We start from the raw sequence: 12210 nt of genomic DNA, 5'->3' as shown, positions 1-12210 counted from the left end.
CCATGAGGTGGATAAATAGATCGATCATGATAGATTGAGAGAGGAGAAAAGAAGAGAAGAATTACCAGATGATAAGGATGGGTACTCCTCTTCATCATCGTCGTCGTCCAATGAGAGGACGAGCTGTTCTTCAAAAACCTTTTAACAAACCAGAAAGAAAAAAAAGACACAAAGACAGCACAGCTCTTAAAAAAATTCGAGAACTGTGTACTTGACAACAACAACACAGCTGTATGCAATGAACTTAAGAGGCAGATCTAATAAACATTTACAGCACACAATGCGCTCTGTACCACAGACTACAACATATATTTATAAGTATACTCACATTGTCCACCCGCACGTGCCCTTCCACTCGGAGCTCCTTGCTAACGCCTGTGCAAAATAAAAATATTCAACTAGAAGTTGATGCATGGCACACTTAACTCCTCCTCCTCCTCACAAGAAGAGTCGTGTGGACGACACAACATCAGCTCCTCTGGATATGACTCTACTATCCAGGAATGGGGAAAACTGGCCAATGAGATGTTGTGCTCATCCAAAGCAGCAGGTCGAGAGGAAGAGCACATACTCCCTACTGTGTGGCTGTTATTTCGAGAGGATTAATGGACGGCTGCTGAAGTTGGGACAGGGTTAAGGTCAATACTGAGGTACACTTCCTGCTTCTCTTTACGAGTCGATACTGCCATCTGCCATCTCTATGGTTACCAAAAACAGCAGCCACAGGCTAACTGAGAGCTATCAAATGTGTGTGTGTGTGTGTGCGCGCGAGTGTGTGAGAGAGAGAGAGAGAGAATGCCAGAAAAATAAAATATTCAGTGGCGGCATTGGAAATCTGAAAGGATCTTTTTTCTTTGTGTGTGGTTGCATGCCAGCCTGAGCATGTCACCCCAAGAAAGAAAAAAAAAAAAAAAAAACTATCTGCCCCCCCTCCGAGTTTTCTCTGTTATCTCAGAGGAAAAACAAACACATGTGTAGAGGAGCGTGTGCCTTTTATGGTGTGTGTTGGAAGTGTTTTCTTAGTCTCTTCAGGTTGTAAGTGATGGATGTCTGAACGTACAAATGTTTGCTCAAGTCAATCTGCGGTGGTTCGTTTTCCACCGCTCTCCAGTACAGTCTGCACTCACATACCGCCACACACACACACACACACACACACACACACACACACACACACACAGCAAATATATGAGCTGTTGGTGCAAGCAGAGACTAGTGTGATGGCAAAGCTAGAGCTGCAACTAATAATTATTTTCATTATTGGGTAATCTGTTGATTATTAGTTTTGATGCATCAAATAAATACTTAGTCTCTGAAATGTTAGACAACGGTAAATAAAGTAAAATTTCCCACAGTTAATGGAGACATCTTTAAATTGTTTGTTTTGTCTGACAAAAAACTGAGCAACGAGAAGCTGCTTCATAACACATTAAAAGATTAATTGACTATTGTCATCCGGCGACTAATCGTTTCAGCACTGCACTATTACAATCATGCGTCATCTTTATGCTCCTACATGTAGGTCACTGTGTGTGTGTGTGTGTGCGTGTGTGTGTGTGTGGTCGTGGTCGTGCGGTTTTGTGTACATTTCTTTCATTTTTTTTTTCTCCACAGCTCCCGTTACACAGCCGTGACAGGTGATGTGTGGCACATGAGGGAGAACACAGGTAATGCACGTGTGAGGATTAAGCTCATGTCTCTCATGCAGGTATATCATGGGTAAGACACAAGATTACAACTGATTACAAGTACAGATTTATAGTTACTGTATCTGAGTACAGTTTCAAGTATTTGTACTTGTTATTCTAAAATCAGTAACTCTACTCTGAAATGTTTGATGTAGCATTGCGTTAACTACTTCCTCATGCAGGGATCACAGTAAAAAGCCTCTTGTGATATATCACTGGGAACCAAACCTCATTATCAGATGACTAACAAATGGCCATTATTCAATACTTCATATTGGACAGAGTTTAATTTAATAAGTCATCTTACCTTCTTCATTAGAAGGGACTTCATCTTTGCTTCTCTTGTCTACTTCAGTATCAGCTCTGAGCATATTGATCTGGAACAAAAGCAGATATCATATCAACACAGCTATACTGAAAATTATACAAAGAAACCAGAAAACAACAGCTCAAAACGTGAGATTGTGATATTATTCAATTATTTGGTCATAATGCCACAACCAGTTGAGCTGTCCTCAACAGGTAGATATTGTAAAAACTCTGAAGTGTAAATAATGTGATCATAATCTCTTCATAATACTGTAATGCTAATATCTCTACCACCTGACCTGCCCGTCCTTTTCATGTTATCCCATCTTGCCCTTTGATCTACTAGCTGCAATAGATGCAGTGTTTTGTTTACTGTTACTCAACTCTTATCAAAATGTCAGACTGTATGTTAAAGGGTGTGAGAGTCAAGGGCTTGCCGTTTACACAAGTCCGAACAAAACCAGTGCAAATGGCCTTATCTCGACATCAGCGCCTCATTACATCACGCGCAGAGATGCATGGGAATATGTATTAGCTACCTCTGTCTGTCCCATATACAGCAACAGATAAAGATTTTAAATCAAAGTGTTCCCCACGGTCTGCTCTTACCAGTTTGAGGATGCTGTGGTCTGCCAGTCTGTCTCGTAGGACCATGATGCCGTCCTGAGGGCAGCTGCAGGGAGCCTGTCGCACAGTCAGGGTCAGAGAATTTGTCCCGGGACAAAACCTCAGCATGCTGGAGCTGTCGGACCACAAGCTACACACCCCTGGGGCAGGGCCGACCACAGGACCTGGAGGACTGATGAGGAGAGAGAACGAAGCAAACACACCCGCCCTCAGTCAGAACAGAGATTATCAGAAGTGAGAGTAACATGAACTGAAGTTAATGAGAACAGAAAGGCGCCTTCCTTATGAATAAGCCTTCACTAAAGTCTTCATCAGTTATCATGTGCTGTCATTGCTATATCATTTGTATGCTTCCACTGACAAGCTCTCGAGCTTTATCTGTACAGCTCTATCACTGCAGGTGGAAATTTCGAGTAAATATGAGCTCTTATCAGACCTGAAGCAAATCTACTGTGCAATCTATAAACAGTGCTATTTTATTTTGCTGCTTGAGTAGATTTCAGTGGTTGTCTGTAAAGCACAGACGGTTTAAGCTGTGGGTTTCATGTTCTCCTTTGCTGGCTGAGTTGGTTTTTATTGGATATATGTTATTTTGCATATGGATTATAACTTATTTACTTAGATTTGGCTCTGATCAGCTCATGAGGAGGAAGTTTATGTTTGATGTTGGCAGGTGTGGTCATCTGAAGACGTGGCTTGTGTCCCAGAGATGATAATAATGTCTGAGTCATGACTAACATGGTCTTAGATCATGTTTTTCTAGCAGCTCTTTAAAATAATAGGAAGCTAATAGCATGAGCTTAACTTGTGATAAAATAAAAAGGATCCAGACAGCCTTTAAACTCCTTAAATAGTTCAAGGAGTTCCCTCTGAAAATAGTTCCTGGAAGTAAATAAAGGTGTTTGTGTGAGAAACTGAAAGAAATATTATTTCATGTTTGTACATGATTATTACAGTCTCACTAATAAGAGATTTGTACACAAACTGTAACATCATAGCCTTACGCTGCCAGCACCCTGAACATGGCATGTTGTCCGTCCCTCTGAGCCAGCTGGAGGGGTGTGTCTCCTTCCTGATTGGGTGAGGTCAGTGCCCTTTGACCTCTCGGTTGGTGAATTAAGAAACGGGAGAGATGGACCAAACCCAAACGCACCGCCAGGTGAAGCAGGGTTTCTTTGGGCTGAAGCTCAGCAACTAGAGATGTAAAAGAAATGGGAGATACAAGCAGAGATATAAAATAAACAAAGTCCAAACTAATTTTGCCTCTAGGTAACATTATACACAAAGCAGATTAAAATAAGTGAATAAACAGCAGTTCCATCCTTTCTTCAGGTAACTGAACATACTGAACATACCAGTCTATAGGGAAGTAAACATAGCAATCAACCTTCACTCTGCGCACATGCATAGATCACGTCCTGGCTATGTATGGAATGTATGACAGTAACACACCATGCAGATGAAGTAATGAAAGGCTCGCAGTTTATCAATTATATTTCTACCTTGAAAAACTGGATCTTTCACTCAGCCTGCACCTGCTGTGCAACATTTGCTGCTTCTTGCCTCGGGTGCACTTGAATATAAGGGAGTCTAAACAGAGAGTGTAAGGGTATACTTAACACACTTTCTACAACAGATTGGCATGTTTATGCTGGTTGATTACTGCTTAGCAAATCCTCCATATACACACTTGTGGTTTTGTAAGCACAGCAGAAAGACTGTATCTCTGGGCCTTCCCTTTAAGTGTGGGTGAGCGGGTGAAATGTTGCCATGGTACTATCTTTCAAACCTGGAAGCATTCAGAAGAATTCAACCCCACATTTTCTCTATTCCCTCCGATTTGCTGCTGTAGCCCCGAGATGAACTGAAACACCCCCGTCACCTCCAAAATGGCGCCGCTAATTGTGACCATGATTTCGACCCAGTTTCGAGTGACTGAGAAGAGCGAATACTGAACATGCTCTTCATGCAACGTTCAGCAGACAAGAATGTCATTGTCAAATTGACCAGTAAACAAACAATGCACTGAAGGACTAAGGGTTGGCAGCTATTTTGCTACTTTGCATTTGCCCCACACCCATATTTTGCATGGACATTTGTTTTTTTTTGCATGCACATTGCCATGCACATACAGCTATCTAATGAGAAAACACTCCCGAAGACTCTATACAGCATTCAGCAGAGGGCTGAAAAGGACATGTCATTTGTTGTGGGCCCCTGTCTCTGGACTCTGCTTGGGCATGTGATCTCTTAAACCTCTTTGAATCTCATTTAAAAACACACCTATGTTCAATACACAGTAATGCATTGGCACATAGCTGGTGTTTCCTGTTTTTGAATAATGCTTTGAAATAATGAAACATCATAAATAACAAAAATCTGAGGCCAGACGCCAAAAACAACTCTGACACAGCTGTGGTGTAAAGGAGTGGGAGTGTGGTGCAGAGGAGGATTGTGGGAGTTGATTTAATAGACACGGAGGTCTGCAAGACAACTCTAATCTGACTGAGGAGGAATAATGGCAGTAATTGCTCCGTCTTTGGAGCACACTGGCCTCTGCCTGGCTTGGCTGGCTGGTCCTGTACATCATGTGATAGAAGAGTTGGTCTGCACAGTCAGATCTCATGTTGGGTCTGAAACCTAGTCAACAATATTAACCTGAAGGACTAATATTGTTTGTATGTTAAAAGGGTTGGTGCATCGGAATTACAAACAAACGACTTATTTTCTAACTTTTTCCTACTGATATTTAGATGAAGATGTTTTTGTCTTTAATTCGCCCAAGTTTCGAGATATCTGAGGTTGTGAGATTTCCTATTATCTGTATCACTGTTATTTTCACTGTACTGAACCACATCAGAACTTTCATTCACATTATTATTTTTGCCAGCAAGACAATTCTACATTTGACACAGGTTTTATCTACTTGTATTTTTTATTTTACCTCATGTAAATTGATATGACCAATTGACAGCCCTTTTACAAGCATTTACAATTTGATAACAATTACCTGAAAAAAAAGGTATATGTGTAATTACTTTGCAGCTAACTAACATTAACTTGCTAGCTAACAATCGTTTGCTAGCTAACATTAACTTGCTAGCTAGCATTACTGTAATTGTGGATTAACTGTTGCCATAACTAAGTAGGTTATCTAATCTAATCTAGTAACATAATTAAGAGAGATAAGACTCTTCGTTTGATGATGAAAAGTTTAAATAATGCTAGTGTGGAAATCAAATTACTAGTTTGAGTGAAACTTTGAAGACAGTTTATGTCAATCCAGTTACTCTGGATAAAAAGAAGTAGTAGAAATAGCACAAACCAGGACATGAAGATGAGGCTGCTCAGATTTGAGACTTCTGAGACACTTAAATTAGTCCACATAGACTGATTGATTTGGATCTGTTTGAGTTTTGAGGACAATTTTTTAGTGCAATATGAAGTTGCATCTGTGCTTTAGAGGCGTTAGAAAGCAACAGTATCATGGCAGGCACTGCTAAAGTGCTTACAAATTTACCTCTGGCAAATAAAAACCGACAAGGCTGCAGTTTGTGACTGACACTCTCACATACTATTTCATTACCTTCCCTTGGCTGACTGTTTTTCCACTGCTGAGGGTAATCTATGTTGGCCATAGCCTGCGTGATCTTCTCATCCAGATGCCTGAGACCAGATTCATCGCCTCTACATTCTCTGAATCGCACATCCTCCTCATCACGCTCTAACCCTCCGGCAGGGAACTCCTCATCAGCAGCATCTGCCCACGCAGGAAACCTCTTCAGGACTTCTAGGTAGCTCTGGGGGCTGAGCTGGTCTTTGTGTGCACTCAGATACTCTGCTGCTTCCTGGGCAACGTCCCTGAAGTATTCAAGAGATGCTTCACCCTCGCATGGCTTCACTTGGTCCTCTGAATAAAAGTAGGATGTGACACAGACAACTTCCACAAGGTCATGGCCTATGGGAGACAGAGAAAACCATAATAGATCTTTGGAGGTAATGACAAGCAATGAGTAAAACCTGACTGGCATTAAGTTGACTGAAGGACTTACCGGGAACTGTGAAGCAAAGGGTCAGCCCATCATCTCTTCTTTTTGCTGTGGTCACATGTGTAAGTCTTGAACCTTGTACAACAACGTAAAACTCTGCACCATCAGGAGCGCTGGCTTGTAACCTGACATTGGCCTCCACTTGTCCCTGAGATGAGAAAGTCAACGAAAGTAAATGATTCGTCATAAAACTATCAGCGTAGTTACGTAATTATTCATTTAATTATCACACTCAAACGGCTCCAATTTAAGGTGGAAATCAGTAACAGGGCTCGACTAAACAACTTTCTTTAGAGGGGAAAACATCTTTTTCTGATCAGCCTGCTGACACCTTAAATCTACTTCAGTCAATTTCACAAAGTTCACAGTACACTCTGTGCTGGATGGAAGAAGGCAAAATGGGGCAGCAGGGAAAAAAGAAGGAAGAAAGACACCCGTTATTTTCTCACAATGGGAGAGAGCTGCACCCTACTGAGTGTCTACTTCATGATCCACCTTCATAATGAGATTCATTATTTCTGTTACATCATTGACCTTGTTTTTTTTATTGACCTCATATAAACTCAGTTTTTTCCTACCTCAAAAGACCCCCACGACTCAAGAGTTGGGATTTGGGTTTTAGACTGGGGATAAGTGGGATTGTAGACAATAAGTTTATCTTTCCATATGTTTTTTTGCAGTTTAGTATTATTTAACACAGTTGTGTTCTTTATTTTGTTTGTGAGAGTTTGTGTTTTTGCTGTTTGGTGACTTATGTTAGCTTTGTTTTTGTTTTTTACTACTCATAGCTGCTGCTTTTAGACTTTAAGTTCTATCTGGGAGTCATTTTAATCTTTACATAAGTGTTGTAAAATGTACATACCATGTAAACTTGTTTATTTCTGATAGTGTAGAAGCTCATGTTGTGTGTACACAAACACAGAGAAAAATCAACAAGATTGTCTCTCAGTAGTATCACTCACATTAGTCAGTGTATCTGGTATGTTTCTGCAGCATATAAGCATTTATAAAGAATTCGGTTACCAATGCCGGTAGAGTGACTGGAGTGCCTCTTATTCACTAACAAAACAAAGAAGATGTTTTTTTTGCCCTAAATATTAATCTAGATGACCAAACAATAGGAGGCACAGGGTTGAGTTTTCTTCCTCAGTATTATTTTCCTCCAGCACTGACCTTTACAAGAGGGTTAGCTCAGAATGCATCGTTCAAGTTCAAGAGGGATCGCATACTTGAAGTTCCTTGCTTGTGCAATATCTTATCTTTTGTTTTCCTGAGCTCAGTTTAGGGTTTTATCTTGTGATTTATGGGCCATCCTTAATTCGTCCTCATTGTTAATACTTAAGGCTAAGGCATCCATCATGTTAAAATGTATTTTTAGTACCTGCATCATCTTAACATTTGTGGCCTCTCCATGTATCATAATCATCCAGAGTCTTACATTTTAGCAGGAGTTCACCAAACACAAGGGGCTGAAGCATACACAGTTGACCGTTACAGTTTCAACTTCATGGATTATCTTCATTATTATATTTAAACAGGACTTAAAGTGTGTGTCCATGCTAGCAGCTCAGTGAGGCAACAGCAGTGCTTTGGGCTAAATGCTAACGTGAGCATGCAAAATGCTGATGTTTAGCAAGTATAATCTTTACCATGTTCACCATATGGTTTAGCATGTTAACATGCTAACATTTGCTAATTAGCACAAAATGCTAAATATAACAGAAGTTTATTACTTTTGCTGCAAATACGTTTTCTTTTTAGCTGCTAGCCTGGCTAAAAAGAAAATAGGCTAATTCTTCTTGGTCATTGAAGTATATTTAGAGGTATCACCTGGAGAGTAGAGCTAAGTCGGACTGAGGTTGATAGGACTGTCATTACTTTTGCTGCTATTTTATTTCTAGCATGGCTAAATGCTAGAATGTAATTACATTAGCTTAAATCTTCTAGACTTGGCCATAACTTAGGAGTATGGTGAGAGGACATAATGTTATTTTCAAAATGTATCTAGTCAATGTAATTACAGGTGAAGGATTTTTCTAACAAGAGGTCATATGCTCCTGGCTAACCAGTCAATAACGGCACTATTCAAACTAATATCCCTTTTTATTCACTTTGTCCCTAAACTCTTGGGAGCTTTCAACACTTGCTACTTGAGTCCACCCCTGAATGGTCGGTTCAGGGGTTAGAAATGCAACTGACCTCATGTGTTAGCAGGCTATTGCTTTATACTGATAATAGAGGTCTGACTCAAGCTGCACTTTCTGAGCTCGTTGTGCGCACTAAGTGCTTTGCTGCAGTACCACTTAGTGCACACTTACCACTGTTAATGTTATCGCTGATTGTTTTTCCACATAACAAGAAGATAAGATGTCGGACTGTGTTTTGCGCAGCCAATCAGATTTCTTACAAGGCCAAGCTAGACACCGGTCACTGGTCATTTAGAAAAGTAGAGGAATAATTTTTACATTCTTTCTTTATGTTTTCAAAATAAATAAAATAGTTATTCTTAAGTACTGGAGAGACTTTCTTCTGACACTTTTTGCATAGATCTGGACACCGATCATGTTAATTATCCGATTTATTGTCACTGGACAAGAAATCATGTAAACATCAAGAAGCTTTATCAATTCTCTGTCCTTACTCTTCCTGTATTGTCTTCCAGCAATTATATTTACCTGTCTATGAAAGACACAGGAACACATGTGAACACTTCTTTTCTAATATCTTTTGATTGTGTTTCCACTCCTCCAAGAAGGCTGTAGTTCCCCACATAACAGTCTACAACAACCTCAGATAATATTGCTTTACACCAGCACAATCTGATCAGAGAGAATTTGTTTGATCCTAACTGTATCTCCTGTGCCTTAGGGAAGAGGAAGGAGGACGGCTGGCTGGTGATAAGATGTCAGACTGATGTGATCTGTGGCCTTTACTCCTGGGCGTTATCATGACACAGCCTGATCCAGTAACAATGAAATATTCAACACCTTGTGGTTTTTACCTCATGCCTCCCATATGGGCAGTTTTCAGGTCAAGCATAATGTGTTAATAATGGAACATAAACATGAGGAGGTTTTTCACATATGGACTAGAAGATTGCTACAAATCTAAAAGGCGACTGTATGATTACCTTAATAACATAATAATTGTTGGGTATTTTGTTTAGCACTGGTTCTCACTAAAACACCAAATCCAGTGACATGACTTTGTAATCCCCACATGTTGTTGTCCGATCATTGGGGAAAAACAACATCAGATCTGCTGCCTGTGGTCTCCAGGAAACCAGCAAGTCATCAGCTCTCCAGCTCTTTGCCCCGATCTCCTGAGTGCAACACGTAGGTGACGTCAGGGGAGCAAGATCGCTGCTACTGCAACAACAAAAACAGCTCCAATAACAGTAGGTTCTCCTAGTGAGAAGACAGCCTGACGTCTGGGGGGACTGAGTATTTTCTGCTTTAAATATTAACAATTTTTCACAGTGTAGTATTTCGGAACTGAAGCTGACACGAATGACGTCTACTGAACAATGAAATCCTCATATAGAATTACCAAAAAAAAAAAAGACGCTCCTGTTACAGTCACTGTAAATCATTATATCATAATGACTTTGGCTTTGATCAAAAACTCACAGGGGGCTGAGAAAAGGCAGATGCTTGGACCATTCTACCAAAGCCCACATGCTCAGTCCATTTCATAAACATTCAAACACGCTAATACATCAAGCAAAACATTCTTTAAACTCAAAAATGTATAAGAAAGTGACAGAATACCACAGTGACACATCTGAGCTAAAAGAGTCAGTGGACCAGAATCTCATTGGAGTCTTGAGGGTGACAGCTGGCACTGCACTGTCGGCCTGTTCTCATACTCAGCTGAAACACATACCTCTGATTTAATCTGCTGTGAAAATGAGATACTAATAACTGGTCTACATGTAAGAAAAGGCCGTCAGTAAAACTGGCGCTGTGTTACAAACATTTCACTTCAAAGAACAGGGCAGCCAAGTATAGACTGATTGTTACATAATAATACCAAGAAGCACCTAATCTTGATATTTTAGGTCTGCAATATTGGAGAAAAAGGCAAATTATTTGTTTCAGTTAAACATATTTTTTTCCTTCTTTTTATGATTGATTGGCTTATCAATCAATAACGGGCAGGGTGAGGTTTTCTATTGGTTCAACATGTGAAAAGCATCGCAAACACAACCACAGCACTTAAAAGAAAATCATAAACCACAGAGATGCTTTCTCGCTCAAAGAGAAGGTGATAACTGAACAAACATGGTACAGCAAGGATATCGCTAATCTGCCTCCATTTGTGCTGTACTGAGATAACAGCTGCAAGGAGTCTACACGGCGATGCTAGCAGCTGTGTGAGACTATACTTAGACACAGTGGTGCTCCAAGGGAAATGCTAACATCATGCTAACATTCTCCCAAAAACAAAGATAACATGTTGATGTTTAGCAGGTGCAATGTTCACCAGCACTAAGTGTCATTCGTTTTGCAGGTATTTGCTCTTTGATGATGGCACTAATTGCAGTTCATGCTCAGAGGTAATCTATGCAATAGCTGTTAAAAAAAAAACGCCAACCTCGTGCACCCTCACAGCTGCATGGTTAAAGCACATACCGCAACTTTTTACTCACACATACACACCCGCACAATAAAATCACTTTGACATGAACTTTTGCACCCAACCTCAATAAAAAACCTCCTTACAACACAGGAACTCCCACACTTTCTGCCTGCAAGTCAATGCAGCCATTTGTCCATTGATCTGGCCTAACTGTATCTACTGCGGGTCTGACACTGTGTTGCATGTGTGGAGGTGCACCATAAAACTTTACTGGGCGTGTTACAATAACAGCCTTTATATCACAGCAGTGTGCCGTGGCTTGCCTGCACAAAGCCCGGCATTGAAATGTGGACCTCATTCAGCGGTGAGAGTTGCTCCTGTTGAGCTGTGACCTTAGAGGGGTGGAGACGCCACTTCCTCTTAATGGAGAGGTGTATGTGTAAGTGCTAGAGCCCGTAATGATTCACAGGCCAGGGTTTTTTCGGAGCGGTCCTCAATCAGCCTCTATGAGCCAGTAGAAGCAAAGGTTTTGGAGTGAGCCTCCCGCCCACCCCCTGTCTGAAACTGGTGACACAGCAAAACAAGCAGACACTCTGCTTACCAGAAATCTGGCAATGCTTCAGTGACTGGCCCACCCAGGCTTCCACACAGACCGGAGAATAGGGGCGAGAGAGAAAGAGAGAGAGAGAGAGAGAGAGAGAGAGAGAGAGATGCAGGATATGGAGGATTGAAGGGGAAAAGGAAGACAGATGGAAGAAATGAAAGTAACAGCAAAGAAAAAAGTTTTAAAACAATAATTCAAACACACCTGCACGCCGTCCAAAAGAAAAATGTGTATTTATTTAATTCATAAAACTGGGTGTGTATACTCCTTTAAAAAGCCAAGAAACAAATGGGCATATTCTCTTCTCCTGGCTCCCATGTTCACTGTAGAGAGCAAGCTTTCGGGGGGGGGG

At 40.8% G+C, this 12210-nt stretch overlaps 1 protein-coding gene across 4 annotated transcripts in view; it reads right to left on the bottom strand.

Annotated features, from left to right (window-relative positions):
- Nucleotides 1-12210, bottom strand: part of arhgef28a (Rho guanine nucleotide exchange factor (GEF) 28a) — a 42561-nt gene that overhangs the window by 27039 nt on the left and 3312 nt on the right. For all 4 annotated transcript variants that reach the window (XM_087178224.1, XM_087178225.1, XM_023422349.2 and 1 more), the window contains exons 3-9: nt 6677-6821; nt 6211-6582; nt 3629-3818; nt 2607-2796; nt 1996-2065; nt 329-375; nt 66-138 (exon numbers count right to left, since the gene is read on the bottom strand). In XM_087178224.1, the coding sequence (XP_087034350.1) occupies nt 66-138; nt 329-375; nt 1996-2065; nt 2607-2796; nt 3629-3818; nt 6211-6582; nt 6677-6821 (1087 nt within the window). The remainder of the gene's footprint in view (nt 1-65; nt 139-328; nt 376-1995; nt 2066-2606; nt 2797-3628; nt 3819-6210; nt 6583-6676; nt 6822-12210) is intronic.

This window comes from Seriola lalandi, unplaced genomic scaffold (assembly GCF_002814215.2).
Source record: "Seriola lalandi dorsalis isolate HSWRI2012SDOR001 ecotype SW California unplaced genomic scaffold, Sedor1 jcf7180002054680, whole genome shotgun sequence".
In the NCBI taxonomy this organism is placed as follows: Eukaryota; Metazoa; Chordata; class Actinopteri; order Carangiformes; family Carangidae; genus Seriola; species Seriola lalandi.
This window is presented reverse-complemented; position numbering and strand designations above follow the sequence as displayed.